Here is a 17,309-nt window from a genome sequence, read left to right on the forward strand (position 1 = left end):
TACAAGGCCGGAGAGGAAGAGTGGGGATGGTAGATGGGATCGGAGGCCACGTAAGGAGAAGTGGTGGTGCGTGGGTCGTAAAAGGAGTACTGGTGATGAAACTGGTTGCTCTGCTGGTTCTGGCCGTAGACGACGGCGGTTGTTGTAAGATGATGATGATGTTGGTTAGAAGAGCTGAAGGCCGAAGAGAGGAGCGGAGGAGAAATGGTGATGTGACGGTGGTCGTTGTAATTAGAGGGGTCGAAAATGGAGAGGGCACGGGTCGGGTCAGAGTCCGGGTGGTTCCTTTCATCCCCGGGGAGAACAATGGAGGAAGGATTCTCCCATTCGTAGTCCAACATGTTGCAATCCCGAGGAAGATCTCTTCTTCTCTTTCTCTTTTTTTTTAAAAAAAAAAAAATGAAAAAAATAATAATCAAATCAGAGTAATGTAGTAGTAGTAGTAGTGAAAGAAAGAGAAAGAGAGAGAGAGAAGCTAATAAAGGAAGGGGAGAGGAGACATGTCGGTGCGGAATAGGTTATGGAGTGGTTTTAATGGTCTGAAAGCAAAGCGACGTACTACACCTCTATTAGAATTACAGTCTTTCTTTCTTTCTTTCTTTCTTTCTTTCTTTCTTTCCAATAAACCCTAACTTTCTATTTGTAGGAGGAGGGGGAGCTCGATCCTTCTTTATCTCTCTCTCTCTATATATATAAAAGGTTTTTCTATTAAATTTTAAAAATATTTGTATTTCTTAGGAAATAAATATTAAATAACAGAGGGGTGGATATTGAATTCATCTTTAAAGAAAAGAAAAAGGGGATATAATTAATATATAGCTGTCTTGTCCTATACTTGTAAAAAAAAAAAGAAGAAAAAAGTGAAGATGGAGGAGAGAAAGAGTAAGGGAAGAAAGAAACTCACACATCACATGGGTCGAGGAAGCAGAGTGTGTGTGAGTGTCTGTGCCATTTTTTTGACTGATCTCAATTTTTTACCAATCATCATATTTTTACCACTAAAAGCTTTCTTTTTGTATTTTTTGTTTTTCAGTTAAAGTTGAATCCATTTCCTTTTTCTTTAACAAAAAAGAAAAAGAAAAGAGAAGCGTATCTATTTTAGCAACGTTGATAATGGGGGAAAAACACAACAATAATGGTTTTATGTGCTGTAATAAAAAAAGAAACAGAAGTGAATTTTGTAATGGAAAAAAAAGAAAAAGGAGTAGTGTGTAATTTCATGTGGGTTGTTAAGGATGGGAAGAGAGAGAGAGGTGCAAGTAAAACGCGTTTGTTTGTTTGTTTGTTCGTTCGGCTCTAATTATATCGGTGGGCCCATATTCTGTTCTTGGGCCTCTCTGTTTTCATTATACAACTCTTTTTTTATTTTTCTTTTCTTTTGTTGATAAAATACTTTTTTTTAAGTATATGTTGGATACAAAATAAATATCCGTTTTCATCAATTGTATGTCTACACGTAAGAGTTTTTTTAATAAAAAAACGAAAGAAAAATATCTGTTGTTGTTGCACAAATAAATAAAACTACTAATAGAATAGAGTAGAAGAAATGAGAAGAAGGGAAAAGAAAAAAAAGGAAAGGGGGAAAACGCCAAAAAAGAAAGAAAAGAAAGATGTGTGTGTGTGTTGGGGTTTATAAAGACAGGATGGCACAAGTGGTAAATAGATGGCAAGTAGAAGGTTGATCGTTTATAGGAAGACAGAGTGACCGATCGTATGGTATTTGGCTTTGGCTCTCTCTCTCTCTCTTTCTCTCACACACCCCAATTATTTAAAGAGATTGTTAATATTGATTCATTCGCCTCTCTAATAATATCTCACGCGCTACTACTATACGCCTTGCTGTAGCTGATAAATCAATCGACGGTCCACGATTCGACGGTACATGTGTCAGGGAGCACAGGGGAGAGAGTAGCGTGAGTGTGAGCGTAGCCGAGAGACTGAGTGAATGTTGTGTGGTAAAAATGATGAATTGAGTCAGTCCAAACCAACAAAATTAGGAAAACAAAAAAAAATGAGAGAGATGAGTGAAGTAGGCCCTCTCCCCCCCCTCCCTACCTTTAGGTTGCTCAAAGGCTGCCATCGACGTTGACCCCCTAATCGTACGGACTCAGACTCTCTCTTATCCCCTCCCTCCCTCCCTTTCTCTCTTTTTTTCCTTTTTTTTTTGTTTTACCGCCAAAACCTAAACAAATACTACTACTACTACTGTATACAACAAAAACACTTTCTATTTTCATATTTTCTTGATTTGGGATATATATATGTATATATTACATGTGTGTGTATCTCTCTCTCTTTTTTCTATAGAAATATATAGTACGCAGTTAGGAGGCTTTTTTAAATTCCAGTGTGAAGGAGACCATTGATCATATATATATATATATAAGATACATTGCATTCACTCACACCAACAAAAAAAAAGGACACTACTTAACTCACTCCTAGTTAAATGAAGCTCTCAAATCTCTCCAACAACTCTCAATCTACTCTATGTTTCATACTAGAATAATTTTGTTATGACTTATCAGTAAAAAAAAAAAAAAGAAGGTAAGTTAAGTAAGTAAGGCTTGATTTATAAAAAATAAAATAAAAGAACAAAAGGGTTGGGGGTATATAAAGAACGAATGTGCATAAGAATAGAGAAAAAGGCAAAGAAAAAGAGGGAGGATCATGCTACACCAAACTTGTTGCCTTGTCAACATCTCTCTTAAGTGAACCCAAAACGATTTAAAAAAAGAAAAAGAAAAAAACACTACTTATTGCACTTTCTCACTCATCCATTCTCCCGCTCAACCTCCTCCTTTCCCATATTACACATTACTACACTACTACTGCTTAACATTTTGTATGTATGCGAGATACACATTTATTTCAAAATTTAAGGATTAAAAATCGTTTGTTTATAAGATTTCTTTTTACATCTTTAAAATTAAATTCAAATGTACCAATGAAAGGGAAAGCTAACTAACGACTGTAGATAGATATACACGTGTTGGTGCAGTTACTTTGGGTTTTAGCACTCTATTTATGAAACTAAATCTTGATTATTTATTTATTTATGAATCTAAATGCTGATTGTTTGATAAGCCAAACAATCTATTTATGAAACAATACTACCATAAAGTACGTATATGATGATAGTTAAGAGTTAAGAGTTAAGAGTTAAGAGTTAAGACTTGAGACTTAAGAGTAAGAAGAATTAAGGCACACTAACTACTCTACGGTCTACACTAGTATGAAACTGTATCTCTCTGTTTGGGCCTTAAGAGCAAAAATAAGCCCATTGGGTCATATTTAGATTGGGCTTTTAGTTAGAGAATGAAGAAGAATAGTCTTCTTCTTCTTTGGCCGGGAACCAGGAGGTTTTAGAAGCGGGGGATGTCGCCGCCCACGAATGCAGGGTCTACCAATGGTTTCTTCATATTTGGCTGGCGGCTAACAATGGTTTCTTCTGTGCCTAAAAAACTTGTACATGCTTTGTTTGTCTCCAACTCTCAACCAGCGAAATCCACGAATGCAGGAGGGTCTACCAAATCAAAACTCGCCAGGTCCTTGGCGCGTGCTGTGAACTCTTCTAACGCGTGGTCCGACGAACTCGAGTCTTGGCTCTCATCTCTTCATCCATCTGAACCCCTCTCCAGAACCACCGTTCTCCAAACTCTGCGTCTCATCAAGATCCCTTCCCATGGTCTTCGGTTCTTTGACTGGGTTTCCAGCAAGGGCTTCTCTCACAAAGACCAATCTTTTTTCCTCATGTTAGAGTTCTTAGGTCGAGCTCGCAATCTCAATGTCGCTCGCAATTTCTTGTTCTCCATCGAGAAAAGGTCTAATGGCTGCGTTAAGCTCCAGGATCGCTACTTTAACAGCTTGATTAGGAGCTACGGAAACGCTGGGCTCTTCCAGGAGTCAGTGAAGCTGTTCGAGACCATGAAGAAGATGGGCATCTCGCCTTCCGTGGTCACCTTCAACAGTCTTCTCTCTATTTTGCTTAAGCGTGGCAGAACTGCTATGGCCCATGACTTGTTCGACGAAATGCGTCGTACCTACGGGGTCACCCCAGACTCTTTTACTTTCAACATATTGATTAATGGCTTCTGTAAGAATTCCATGGTGGACGAAGCCTTTCGGGTTTTTAAGGAAATGGAGCCGTATCATTGCGATCCTGATGTTGTTACATATAACACCATCATCGATGGGTTATGCAGAGCCGGCAAGGTCAAGATTGCGCATAATGTTTTGAATGGAATGATGAAGAAAGCTACGGACGTGCATCCCAACATTGTTAGTTACACTACCCTGCTGCGAGGGTATTGTATGAAGCAGGATATTGATGAAGCATTGCTTGTGTTTCGTCAAATGCTGTGTAGAGGGCTGAAACCCAATGCTGTTACTTACAATACTCTGATCAAGGGGCTCTCGGAGGCTCAGAGGTATGATGAAATCAAAGATATCTTGAATGGAGGGGATGATCCATTTACCACTTTCACTCCAGATGCCTGCACTTTTAATATTCTGATCAAAGTTCACTGCGATGCTGGACATCTGGATGCAGCTATGAAGGTGTTCCACGAAATGGTGGATATCAAGTTGCATCCTGATTCAGCTTCATATAGTGTTTTGATTCGTACTTTGTGCCTGAGAAATGAATTTGACAGAGCCGAGAGGTTGTTCACTGAGTTATTTGAGAAGGAAGTACTGTTAGGCAAGGATGGATGCCTGCCTCTTGCTGCTGCTTATAACCCGATGTTCGAATACTTATGTGCCAATGGAAAAACGAAACAAGCTGAGAAAGTTTTCAGGCAGCTGATGAAACGAGGAGCGCAAGATCCACCCTCTTACAGGACTTTGATCATGGGTCACTGCAGAGAAAGTAAATTCAAGGCTGCTTACGAGCTGTTGGTTCTCATGCTGAGGCGGGAATTTGTACCTGATCTTGAAACCTACGAGTTATTGATTGATGGGTTATTGAAGATAGGTGAAGCTCTTCTTGCTCACGATACCCTGCAAAGGATGCTAAGGAGCTCTTATCTTCCGCTTGCAACCACTTTCCATTCTGTACTTGCAGAACTTGTGAAAAGGAAATTTGCTAACGAGTCCTTCGGCTTGGTAACGCTAATGTTGGAAAAACAAATACGACAGAACATTGATCTTTCAACGCATGCTGTCAGATTGCTTTTTAGCAGTGCACAGAAGGAGAAGGCGTTTCTGATTGTTAGGTTGCTTTATGATGACGGGTATTTGGTTAAGTTGGACGAATTACTTGATTTCCTATGCGAGAACAGAAAACTTGTTGATGCGCACACACTTGTTCTGTTTTGTCTGGAAAAGAGTCAAATGGTAGATATTGAAACCTGCAACACAGTCATAGAAGGGCTCTGTAAGCATAAGAGGCACTCTGAAGCGTTTAGTTTATACAATGACTTAGTAGAACTGGGAAACCACCAACAGCTTAGCTGCCATCTGATTCTGAAAAATTCCTTAGAGGCTGCTGGAAAGTGGGAAGAACTACAGTTTGTGTCAAAGAGGATGGTTACAATGAGTATATCAGATGATTGCCCTGGATTAGAACAAAGCATATCCACTTAAATCTTCTTGAGCTGGAGGTAAGACCGTGCATCTGGTTTCTGTTAAAGAGGTTCCCTTTCTCTTTATATCCGTTTTCAATTTTTGTGTCTAAAATTATCCATTGGCATATGTAAAATTCTTGCCCTTCAGCAAATTAACACGTTTGTATTCATCTTCTCTGTTACAGGTCTCTACGAACGTTGCAACTCTCTGTTCCTAACTTTCACCTTCATGGTACCTATTACCTACGCAGATTAGGTTTTTATTGTTTATCCCTGGAAAATAGGTGTCATGGTGTTTTTTGCATTTCTAACCAACAAAAGGTCAAAGAATCACCAAACCAAACCCTAATAAAATAACCAGGTCTCTCTTTCCATGATCCTCACTCTTCAGCACCAAACTCTCCCCAAGAAAACCATCTACTCTTCCTTTATAATCCCTTGCTTTTGCTGATATTCTGCATCCACCATCTTTCTTCTCGATAACTACTTGAGTTTTTTTTCTTTTCTTTCTCCGCTTGAATAGAGATGTCAAATTCTAGGATGACTGGTGTTGAGAAGCTATCCACAAGGCGTGTCGCTAATCCAGGGAAGGCAACAGTACTTGCTCTGGGCAAAGCCTTCCCAAGCCAAGTCGTTCCTCAGGAGAATCTAGTAGAAGGATTTCTACGAGACACCAAATGTGATGACGCCTTTATCANGGAGGAAGAAGAGATGGAGGATGAAGACAAATCGACGGCTCATATCCCAAGAAAGAGATCCAGCAACTCTCACGAATGCACCATCTGCCATCGCGTATTCTCATCGGGACAGGCCTTAGGAGGGCACAAGAGATGCCATTGGCTGANAAAGCTGGAACACTTGTGTAAGCCCTCAGTCTCTTTATATATATATTTTTTCCACTCAGCTATACTCTCTTTTGAAATGCCGAAAGGTTGCTATTGTTTTGTGCTGTTGTTTAGGCAAAACCACTACCGTGAAGACGCGCTACACTGTATTGTCCCGAGAAATACTGGATAAATACCCTGAGCTAACAACAGAGGGTTCACCAACAATCAAGCAAAGACTTGAAATTGCAAACGAGGCGGTTGTGGGAATGGCATTGGAAGCCAGTTTAGGTTGCATCAAGGAATGGGGAAGGCCAGTGGAAGACATCACTCACATTGTCTACGTCTCCTCGAGCGAGATCCGATTACCTGGTGGGGACCTATACCTCTCAGCGAAGCTAGGCCTGAGGAATGACGTGAACAGAGTGATGCTCTATTTTCTGGGATGCTACGGGGGTGTGACTGGCCTCCGCGTGGCCAAAGACATTGCTGAGAACAACCCGGGAAGCCGTGTTCTCCTCACAACCTCTGAAACCACCATTCTCGGGTTTCGCCCACCAAACAAAGCTCGTCCGTACGACCTAGTTGGAGCTGCTCTGTTTGGAGATGGTGCAGCTGCTGTGATCATCGGAGCTAACCCGAAAGAGTGTGAAGCTCCTTTCATGGAGCTGCACTATGCTGTTCAGCAGTTCTTGCCAGGGACACAGAACGTGATCGACGGGAGGTTGTCAGAGGAAGGCATAAATTTCAAGCTAGGACGAGACCTCCCGCAGAAGATAGAGGAGAACATAGAGGAGTTCTGCAAGAAGCTGATGGGAAAGGCTGGTGATGAGTCGATGGAGTTCAATGACATGTTCTGGGCTGTTCATCCAGGGGGACCTGCGATTCTGAACCGTCTGGAGACAAAACTAAAGCTGGAGAGAGAGAAGCTGGAGAGCAGCAGAAGGGCGTTGGTGAATTACGGGAACGTGAGCAGCAACACGATACTGTATGTGATGGAGTATATGAGAGATGAGCTGAAGAAGAAAGGCGAGGCCGCACAAGAGTGGGGACTTGGCTTAGCATTCGGACCTGGAATCACCTTCGAAGGCCTTCTCATCCGCAGCCTCACCTCTCCCTGAGTAATTGTGGCGAAACAAAATACATATATATGTGTAATTTTACATTTGGTTACATATATAAAACTTATTGTAAGCATGAAATGAGTATTGTTAAATTAAACCACATCTATACAAGATGCATGTGACTAGGAATGTTGGAAAAAGTCAGAAAAGTTGCAAACACGTGTCATAAAAGAAAGGACTCAGCTACTTGGAACCACAGAAACAAGAAGACACCAAACCCGTTACTTCCACTAAAAACAAGGGCTCATTCTCCTTTTTAATTCACGCAGAGACACTTTGGCAGAGAGAGACATCGACGAACCATGAACTCATCGTGCATTGATTTCGTCATGTTCAGTCGAGGACAACACGATGAGGACAACATGTCGACACGTCGTCCATGGAAGAGGCCGGATAGTCATCATCATAAGCATCTTAACTTGTCACCAAACGAAGATGAAGAGCTTGCCAACTGTCTTGTGTTGTTGTCCAACTCAGGGGAAGCGCACGGAGGAGATCATCATCATAAACATGGACATGGTAAGGGGAAAACCGTCAAAAAGCAAAAAACCGCTCAGGTGTTCCAATGCAAAGCTTGCAAGAAGGTGTTTACGTCGCATCAGGCATTGGGTGGACACAGGGCAAGCCACAAGAAAGTGAAGGGCTGTTTTGCCTCTCAAGATAAAGAAGAGGAAGACGAAGAGGAATACAAAGAAGACGATGACGAGGAGGAAGAGGAGGAAGAAGAGATGGAGGATGAAGACAAATCGACGGCTCATATCCCAAGAAAGAGATCCAGCAACTCTCACGAATGCACCATCTGCCATCGCGTATTCTCATCGGGACAGGCCTTAGGAGGGCACAAGAGATGCCATTGGCTGACACCTTCCAATTATCTTCGTATGACGACGTCGTCACTCCACGATTCGGTCGGCAGACCTCAGGCCTTAGATCAACCATCTCTCGATCTCAACTTAGCTTGCCAAGAGTACTCCGTCGATCCAACGGCCATGAGCGTAGGGATGATCCAGAGAGATGGTGGTGGTGGTGGCAATAATCACAACGCTACTTCATCTTCATGGTTAAAACTCGCAAGTGGTGACTGGTCTTGACGACTGACTAAAATTAATTCATTAAGTTGCTAATCACATATATATATATTCTTTAACTTTCATTCGTTTATAATGATGATCTTTACATACAATTAATTAAGTCAGTGCATGAATTTATATATAGACTTGTATGGATTTTATATGAATTACACTCTTTACGCCTTTTGCAGTGCTATACTACTCTGTTTTAACGAGCCATAAGTTGTGTGCTCTAAACCCAGTATATGTAGTTTTAGAGAGTGATATAATATATACTTGTTTAGCTATCAAGAACAAACATAATTTGGAAGTAATAAATCACACTGACTTAAAGATAAATAAATTCATATCACGGATGAAATAACTCTTGTGATATAACTTATAGTAGTATATTTTTAGATCAAAATGCTCTTATTACAACACTACTACAGATAGAGCCGTCAAGCCGGTTCATAATTTAACCGGGCCGGTACAATGATCCTCCTCTGGTTTTGATGGTTTAGAGAAGAAAGTCTCCCCCTCGCTGCATCAGAAAAAAAAAAAAAAAAAAGAAAAAGGTCGGAGAGAAGAATCGGATGATGATGATGATTAGGTGGAGGAGGAGCTTGGCCTCTTCGACCTCTCTTATCTCAAGAGGCTTATGGGCCTCCCTCACTTTCCCTCTTTTGAAGGCAAAGGCAAAGGCAAAGGTAAGCTCCCTGAGGTTGAGTCCGAGCATCCTGACTGCTTGCTCCTCGTCTTCCCAAACGGAACTAGCAGAGATATCATCATCGACTTAGACTACCTCGGGATTAGCTCTGCCATTAGAGACTTCCCAACTAGTCTAGATTGGATTGGGAAGCCCAATGAGCTGAGTAAAGAGCATTTTTGCTGGGACATCATCTATAAGACTGCCAAGGCTGTAGAAAAGCCTCCATCCATCTCCACCACTTCTATTGATGCTTCTTCCTTCAGAAGCAGCAGCGCTCTCTTCAGCCAGGGTTCATATCACGAGTTAACGGCCAGGCAAGTTGTTAGGAAGAGAAGAAGTGCTGTTGATATGGACGCTGTTACTTTTATAGACAAGTCTGCGTTTTACCAGATACTGATGCACTGCCTCCCTTCCGGCTCCGGCCAGCCCCAAAGGCAAGGGGATCAACTTGCGCTGCCGTTTCGGGCTCTTCCTTGGGATTCTGCTGAGGTTCATCTTGCCTTGTTTGTCCACAGAGTTTCGGGTTTGCCAAAGGGTTTGTATTTCCTAGTCAGAAACGAGGATCATCTCAGCCATCTCAAGACTGCTACGAGGCCTGATTTTGAGTGGAAGAAACCTGATGGATGCCCCGATGATCTTCCTCTCTACAAGCTCACCGATGGTGATTGCCAGAAGCTGGCCAAAGGACTATCATGTCATCAGGACATTGCAGGGGATGGATGCTTCAGCTTAGGCATGATAGCTCGGTTTGAACCGGCGCTGCGGGAGAAGGGCTCATGGATGTATCCTCGACTCTTCTGGGAGACGGGTGTTGTTGGCCAAGTTTTGTACCTGGAAGCACAGGCAATGGGGATCTCTGCTACCGGGATTGGGTGCTATTTCGATGATCCGGTTCATGAGATCCTCGGGATTAATGACTCTAGCTTTCAGAGTCTGTACCATTTCACTGTCGGAGGTCCCGTTGTAGACAAGCGGATCATGACTCTTCCTGCTTATCCTGGTCCTACCACTACCGATGCCTAGATCATCATATACTCTCTACTCCGGGTGCGGTGAACCAGCCTTCATTTTGTAATCTCGTGCCACGTTTTAGATCCATAATAACGAGTTAATCTGTAATAATTTGCTCTATCAAATAGAGACTATATATAACTTAAAGTCTATCTAAATGATTTTTGGTCATTTAGATATTACCAATCCAAAGTTTAATAAGATGATACTGTAGTTGGATTGTTTTCCTCAGATGAATTCATGCTGTAATTAAAGCCTAGAAGATTTTTTGGATTTTGTTTTCATAAAAGTATCCGTAACAATAGAAATACTAGTGTTTTTCCTTTATTTTATTCTGGATAAGAAAGAAAGAAAAAAACTAACAATGCTTAGATGAGCTTTGAGTTAATGTAAAAATCTAGAAAATATAAAATTAAAGAAATCTAGAAAATTAAAGATTTTTTTTTTGTAGATTAGTTTTTGTCAAGAAATCCAATATATATAATACATATGGGTCATAGATATGGAGAAAAAGAAAAAGACAGATTAAAAAAAAAAAAAAAAGGGAAAGCTTAATTTTGCCATGGAAATGCAAAAGGAAGAGAGAGCTTCACCGAATCTTCCCGTTGATTTAGAGTTGGAAATACTATCAAGATTGCCTGCAAAATCTGTGGTGAGGTTTCGTAGCGTGTCGAAACTGTGGTCATCCATCACCACCACTCCTCATTTCATCAAGTCTTTCAATGTCCACTCGTCTGCTCGGCCGTCTCTTCTGCGTGTCTTAGAAGATGGGATGGAGCGGGTCTTCTTCTCGTTCCCCTATCACCAGGACCCCCAAAACCGTTACACTCCGGTGGGAAAATATCATATGCTGACCTCCTCCGAACTTGTAGGTGCTTTCGGTGGAGATCGTCCCTTCCCCTTGCCCATCACCTGTAGAATTTTGAAACTCCATCAACGGCTTGATGCTCTCTACTGATAATAGATATACCATCACCGTTTGGAACCCGTCCTTGAGACAACATGTCGTATTACCGGACCCTAAATTCCATTTCGACTCCCCACTACTATGCTATCTCGGATACGATCCCATCGACCAAAAGTATAAAGTGTTGGCTATGTCTTGTAATAAATATTCTCCGGGCGGAAACATTAGAGTTCTTACGTTGGGAGCTCAAGAATCGTGGAGAGTCATCAAAGTTCCCTCTGGCATTTCCCAAGACCAAGACGACATACCCTTGAAACACTCCATCAAGTCGGGTGTTATATATAGTGAGAGTCTTGTCCAAGGTGGAATATGCATCAACGGAGTTGTTTATTTTCATGAGATCCTTAGTAATTTTATTATGAGTTTTAATGTCAGATCAGAAACATTTGATACAATCAAAAAACCCGATGGTGCATGTGGTCGTCTTGACAGATATGTCATCACATATGCTCTGATAAACTACCAAGGAAAGTTAGCTTGGATTTGTTGTCGCAGCAACAGATTATGGGTTCTTGAAGAAGCCAAAAGCAAATTAGATTGGTCGTTGAGCTACTTAAACCCTCTTAATCGTGATCCTTCCACTGATGATGATGATCAAATGATTCACTCCTCCAAACACTATTTTAGTGGTGTCACTCATGCGCATGAAGTTATTTATATGCCTAAAAATAAAAAGAAACCGTTTTGTGCTTTGTATCATGATCTCAAAAGTAACAGCACAAGACAAGTTGCTTACCAAGAAATTAACCACAAGTGGTCTTACTGTGATGACTATGGGAGTCCGGGCTTCAAGGAGATGTTTAACTATGACTATTTTCCCAATCACATCGAGAATATAATGTCTCTGAAGAGCCTTGGTTTAGCTGATTCTTAAATGTATAATGATTTTTATTAGTTTCGCCTCTATCATATGTATTTGCTTTTCTTTTTTATTTTGTTGTCCAAAAAAATCTCAAGGGTTATATATGTTGTATGATCCTTACTGATGCTTTAAATGAATTAAACTATGACAAATCTTTTGCCAACTCAACGATAGCTATATAAATCGATACTGAAAAATAACTAACAGCAGAACTGAATCAATAAATAGCCAAAAAAGGTTTAAAACAAATTACTAGAAGCTAGCTTCTTCAATCTTTTCCATTAAGTCGACATAACAGGGGATCCAAATGAAGAATAAAAAATAAAGAAAATAAGCAAAAGGTGAGGCTTTGGGGGTTCAAAGAGATGCAATAACAACAAAAAAAAAAGTCTTCTCCTTAAACTATCTACTCACCTGATCCCAAGTCTTGTCTCTGGACAAGTGTATATATGCTGGTTTGCTTATCCACTCTTCTTTCAATTGCAACAATATTAGTTTTTTTTTTTTTTTTTTTTCCTTCAACTAAAAGTATTTTGAGACGTAATCCGTGTCAAATTCACCAGTATTGTGGTTTGAAGGGCTGAGCAGGAGCCCCTGCTATGTCTTTTTCCGACAGCAATTTCAGCTTCTGCGACCACATTTTAAACAGTTGGAAGAATCTCTTAGATATGATTTTTGCCTTTAGCCAATCATCAACTGTTAAAAGGTATATATATGTTACCGTGATGTACTGTGGGGGATCGTCGAAACTAGTGGAGCCTAGTACCACTTCTCTCCTCAAACTGCTTGTCAACTTGTGGCAAACTCGGAGCTGTCAAAAAAGTTTAGTCTCATCACTTGTTTTTTATCCAATGTTGTTGACACAAGATTTGATAAAAGAAGCATATATAGCATTCACTAGAGTAAATATAAACCTTTTAGAAGAACTTGATTCTTTATTATAATTTCAAGATGAGATTACACTCTAAGAGGACAATGCCTTATATAACAACAAAGAGAACAATCTAGAATAGATGAGTCATTGTATCAGCTCTCATGACAGCTGTGATCAACTACTCTTCATCCTTATCTTGCAGTGCACCAAATCGGTTATGTAGTAGAGGACTTGCAGGTACAGTCTTTGGCATGACTTGAGAGTGTTGACCAGCTTTTTTTTATTGGGCTTCCTCCTTGTTGGATTATCTTATGGCCCAGCTCACATGTATCACTTATATTCTCCCTCAAACTTGTGGTGGGTGGAACACCAACACCAAGTTTGTGTCTTAGATGCTCAAACTCACGCCTGGGCAAAGATTTTGTAAAGATATCTGCGAGTTGAAACTGAGCTGGTATGTGTTGTGTTTCAATGTGTCCCAATGCTACTTGCTCTCGAATGTAGTGGAAGTCAGTGTCGAAATGCTTTGAACGTTTGTGAAGAGCAGGGTTTGTACTGAGATACACTGCAGAGAGATTGTCGCATTGGAGCAAGGTTGGAAACTGTTGAGATATCCTGAGATCACGCAGTAGGAATGATAGCCAGGTTATTTCGTGAGCTGTATCTGTTAATGCCCTGTACTCTGCTTCAGTAGACGAATGCGACACTGTTTCTTGCCTTCTAGCAGACCAACTGATCAGGTTTGGACCGAGAAGAATGCAGAATCCTGTTTTGGAACGACGAGTCTTCTTGCAACCAGAGTGATCACTATCACAAAACGCTGAAAGAGACAGATTAGAACTCTTCTTTATGGACAAGCCCATTTGTAACGTACCTTTAATGTATCGCAAGATTCGTTTGAGCAGACCAAAGTCAGAGATTGTAGGTTCATGCATTCTTTGACACACAAAATTTACTGCAAACTGAATGTTAGGTCTTGTGATTGTGAGATATTGAAGCTTTCCCGCAAGACTTCGAAAGTAAGTAGGCTCAACAAAGAGTTTAGAGTTCATCTTGTCAAGATTTTGTGGCAGTGGTGTTGGCATGGGATTGCAGTCGGACATACCAGCCTGATAAAGAATGTCTTTTGCATAAGCTGCTTGATGGAGAAAGAATCCGTCCTTGCACTTTTGGATTTCAACACCAAGGAAGTAGCTGGGAGCTCCAAGATCTTTCATAGAGAACCTTTTATTCAGAGATTCTAACAGAGTGTCGACTAGACTGTTATCACTTCCTGTAAGAAGCATGTCATCAACGTATAAGAGCAGAACCAGAGACTTACCATTTCTGTGATAGGTAAACAGAGATGGATCAGATTTGCAGCAAGTGAATCCAAATTCAATCAAATATTTGCTGAAAGTATCAAACCAGGCCCTCGGAGCCTGTTTTAGGCCATATAGAGCTTTTGTGAGTCGACACACATGAGAAGGTCTCTCCTTATCAATGAAACTGGGAGGTTGGAGCATGAATACATGTTCTTTTAATTCTCCATGAAGAAACGCATTAGAAACATCAAGCTGTTTGATGTCCCAATCCTTAGCAACCGCTACATCAAGCACCATGCGAATCGTTGTTGTTCTTACAACTGGACTGAATGTCTCCAGATAATCTAGACCTTCCTCCTGATCAAAGCCCTTTGCAACTAGTCGAGCTTTTAGCTTGTCCACAGAACCATCAGGCCTAAGTTTGGTTTTAAAGACCCATTTGCAACCCAAGATGTTCATATCCTCTGTAGGCTCTGTCAAGTCCCAAGTATGAAGCATGTGTATTGTTGTGATTTCGTCATGTGCTGCATCATTCCAGCCTGGATGTGCTAGAGCTTCAGTAATGTTTTTTGGTTCTTTAGGGACAAATCATGAGGTAAGGACATATCTTGGATTCGGTTTGTGAATGCCTACTTTTGCTCGAGTAGTCATAGGGTGATCATTAATCTCTTGTGGCTCTTCTTCTTGATTTTCAAGAATTTCTTCTTCAATAGCTGAACTCTCAGTGTCTTCTCCTGTCAAATCGTCATTTTCACTTGGCAAATTATCAGTTTCACCAATGTTCGTAGTTATATCATCAGGTTCTGAACCTGTTGTTGGTGTACTTCCTCATGATGGATAGACCAGAGACTGAACCGGAGCATGAACAGATTGTTGAGGTGGTGATGCTGCTTGCCAAGCTTGAAGCAAGGGAGTTTGATATGTTGGAAGCAGATGGTTGTATTGTTGTTGAAAGGGGAAGCAACTTTCATCAAAAACAACATGTCTCGAGATGTAAACTTTTCCTGTTGGAGGATATAGGCATCAATATCCTTTATATTGAGTATGATAACCCAGAAAAACACACTGCAAAGACCTTGGATCAAATTTGTGATTTGCCATAGGTCTAAGACAAGGATAACATGCTGAACCGAAGACTCTCAATATCGAATAGTTAGGTTTCTCTTTGAATAGAACTTCAAATGGACTGCAGTTGTTCAGTGTTGACGAGGGTAGAAGGTTGGTGATGAAGCTGGCTGTGAAGAATGCCTCAACCCAGTGATGTAGAGGAGTGTGACTGTGAAACAACATAGTGAGGCCTAACTCAACTAGATGTCTGTGTTTTCTTTCAGCAATTACATTCTGCTGAGGAGTGTAGGGACAAAATATTCTGTGAACTATCTCATTTTCTGAGAGAAACTGTTTAAGAGCATTGCTTGTAAACTCTCCTCCTCCATCACTCTGAAAAGCTTTCATCCTAGTCTTGAATTGGTTTTCAACCAATGATTTTGAATATAGAGATGAATTCATACTTTGCTTTCATAGGATAGAACCAAGTAAATCTTGAGAATTCATCCACAAAAACTGCATAATATTTAAACCCTTGTCGAGATACAACTGGAGAGGGTCCCCAAAGATCACAATGAATTCGATCTAGGGGACAAAAAACTCTTGAATCCGAATCAAAAAAACTGTAATCTACTATTCTTCCCCATCTGGCAAGGCTCACAAATGGAGGTTGTTCTGCTCTTATTGATGTTAACTTCCTTGCTGTTCTTGAGGTGTTGGAGAACCTGAGAATTTGCATGTCCAAGCCGATGGTGCCAAGTATCTTCAGAGGCTGTACATTGTCGATTTGAAAAGAGTGCCACAAATTCTTGATTCTCCAAAGTGTATAACCCTCTATTTCGTGGACCCTTTGCTACCACCTTCTGAGTTGGTATGTCAACAATACAGACCTTATTAGAATCAAACCAAACTCCACAAGGCAAGTCATCACACAATTTAGATACAGAAATGAGAGATTTTTGCATATCTAGGCATACCAACACGTCTTGTAGCGAGATCTTACCTGCAGAAGAGGCAATGGTAGCGGATCCAAAATGAGTTATAGGTATGAAAGTGCCATCTCCAACCTGAACTGTGTCATTCCCATTGTAAGTTGAAGCAGACTGCAGATTATTGGTCGAGGAAGTGACATGAGCAGTGGCTCCAGAATCAGTGACCCAGTCATTACCATCAGAGATTTGCAGGGAGGAAAACACTTGAGCTACGTTAGGTCGTTGATAATTGTGATCAAAGCGATTCCAGCAATCAGACGCAAGATGTCCTGTTTTACCACAAATCTGACATATTGGACGTTCACCAACAATCAAGCAAAGGCTTGAAATTGCAAACGAGGCGGTTGTGGAAATGGCATTGGAAGCCAATTTAGGTTGCATCAAGCAATGGGGAAGGCCAGTGGAAGACATCACTCACATTGTCTACGTCTCCTCGAGCGAGATCCGATTACCTGGTGGGGACCTATACCTCTCAGCGAAGCTAGGCCTGAGGAATGACGTGAACAGAGTGATGCTCTATTTTCTGGGATGCTACGGAGGTGTGACTGGCCTCTGCATGGCCAAAGACATTGCTGAGAACAACCCGGGAAGCCGTGTTCTGCTCACAACCTCTGAAACCACCATTCTCGGGTTTCGCCCACCAAACAAAGCTCGTTCGTACGATCTAGTTGGAGCTGCTCTGTTTGGAGATGGTGCAGCTGCTGTGATCATCGGAGCTAACCCGAAAGAGTGTGAAGCTCCTTTCATGGAGCTGCACTATGCTGTTCAGCAGTTCTTGCCAGGGACACAGAACGTGATCGACGGGAGGTTGTCAGAGGAAGGCATAAATTTCAAGCTAGGACGAGACCTCCCGCAGAAGATAGAGGAGAACATAGAGGAGTTCTGCAAGAAGCTGATGGGAAAGGCTGGTGATGAGTCGATGGAGTTCAATGACATGTTCTGGGCTGTTCATCCAGGGGGACCTGCGATTCTGAAC

General features: G+C 41.2%; 3 protein-coding genes, 1 long non-coding RNA gene and 2 pseudogenes across 4 annotated transcripts in view; 5 read left to right on the forward strand and 1 right to left on the reverse strand.

Moving 5' to 3' along the window:
- LOC104738593 lies at positions 3,340–7,615 on the forward strand (annotated as a pseudogene).
- LOC104738592 lies at positions 7,628–8,727 on the forward strand (annotated as a pseudogene).
- Positions 9,135–10,514, forward strand: LOC104738591. Its single transcript, XM_010458746.2, has one exon. It carries the CDS (start codon positions 9,226–9,228, stop codon positions 10,297–10,299), a length of 1,074 nt encoding a protein of 357 aa, XP_010457048.1. The 5' UTR covers positions 9,135–9,225; the 3' UTR covers positions 10,300–10,514.
- On the forward strand, positions 11,385–12,128 carry LOC109128620 (putative F-box protein At4g21240). Its single transcript, XM_019235391.1, has one exon. It carries the CDS (start codon positions 11,385–11,387, stop codon positions 12,126–12,128), a length of 744 nt encoding a protein of 247 aa, XP_019090936.1.
- Positions 12,351–12,948, reverse strand: LOC104738590. Its single transcript, XR_759792.1, has 2 exons — positions 12,838–12,948; positions 12,351–12,744 (listed from the first exon to the last, which is right to left on the reverse strand). It is a non-coding gene; the product is annotated as an uncharacterized LOC104738590 (long non-coding RNA).
- Positions 15,128–17,309, forward strand: part of LOC104743089 (type III polyketide synthase A-like) — a 3,351-nt gene continuing 1,169 nt past the window's right edge. Inside the window, exons 1-3 of the mRNA XM_019235392.1 lie at positions 15,128–15,287; positions 16,055–16,212; positions 16,626–17,309. Coding sequence (XP_019090937.1) covers positions 15,128–15,287; positions 16,055–16,212; positions 16,626–17,309 — 1,002 coding nt within the window. The remainder of the gene's footprint in view (positions 15,288–16,054; positions 16,213–16,625) is intronic.

The sequence above is a fragment of the Camelina sativa genome, chromosome 14 (assembly GCF_000633955.1).
Source record: "Camelina sativa cultivar DH55 chromosome 14, Cs, whole genome shotgun sequence".
NCBI classification, from domain to species: domain Eukaryota; kingdom Viridiplantae; phylum Streptophyta; class Magnoliopsida; order Brassicales; family Brassicaceae; genus Camelina; species Camelina sativa.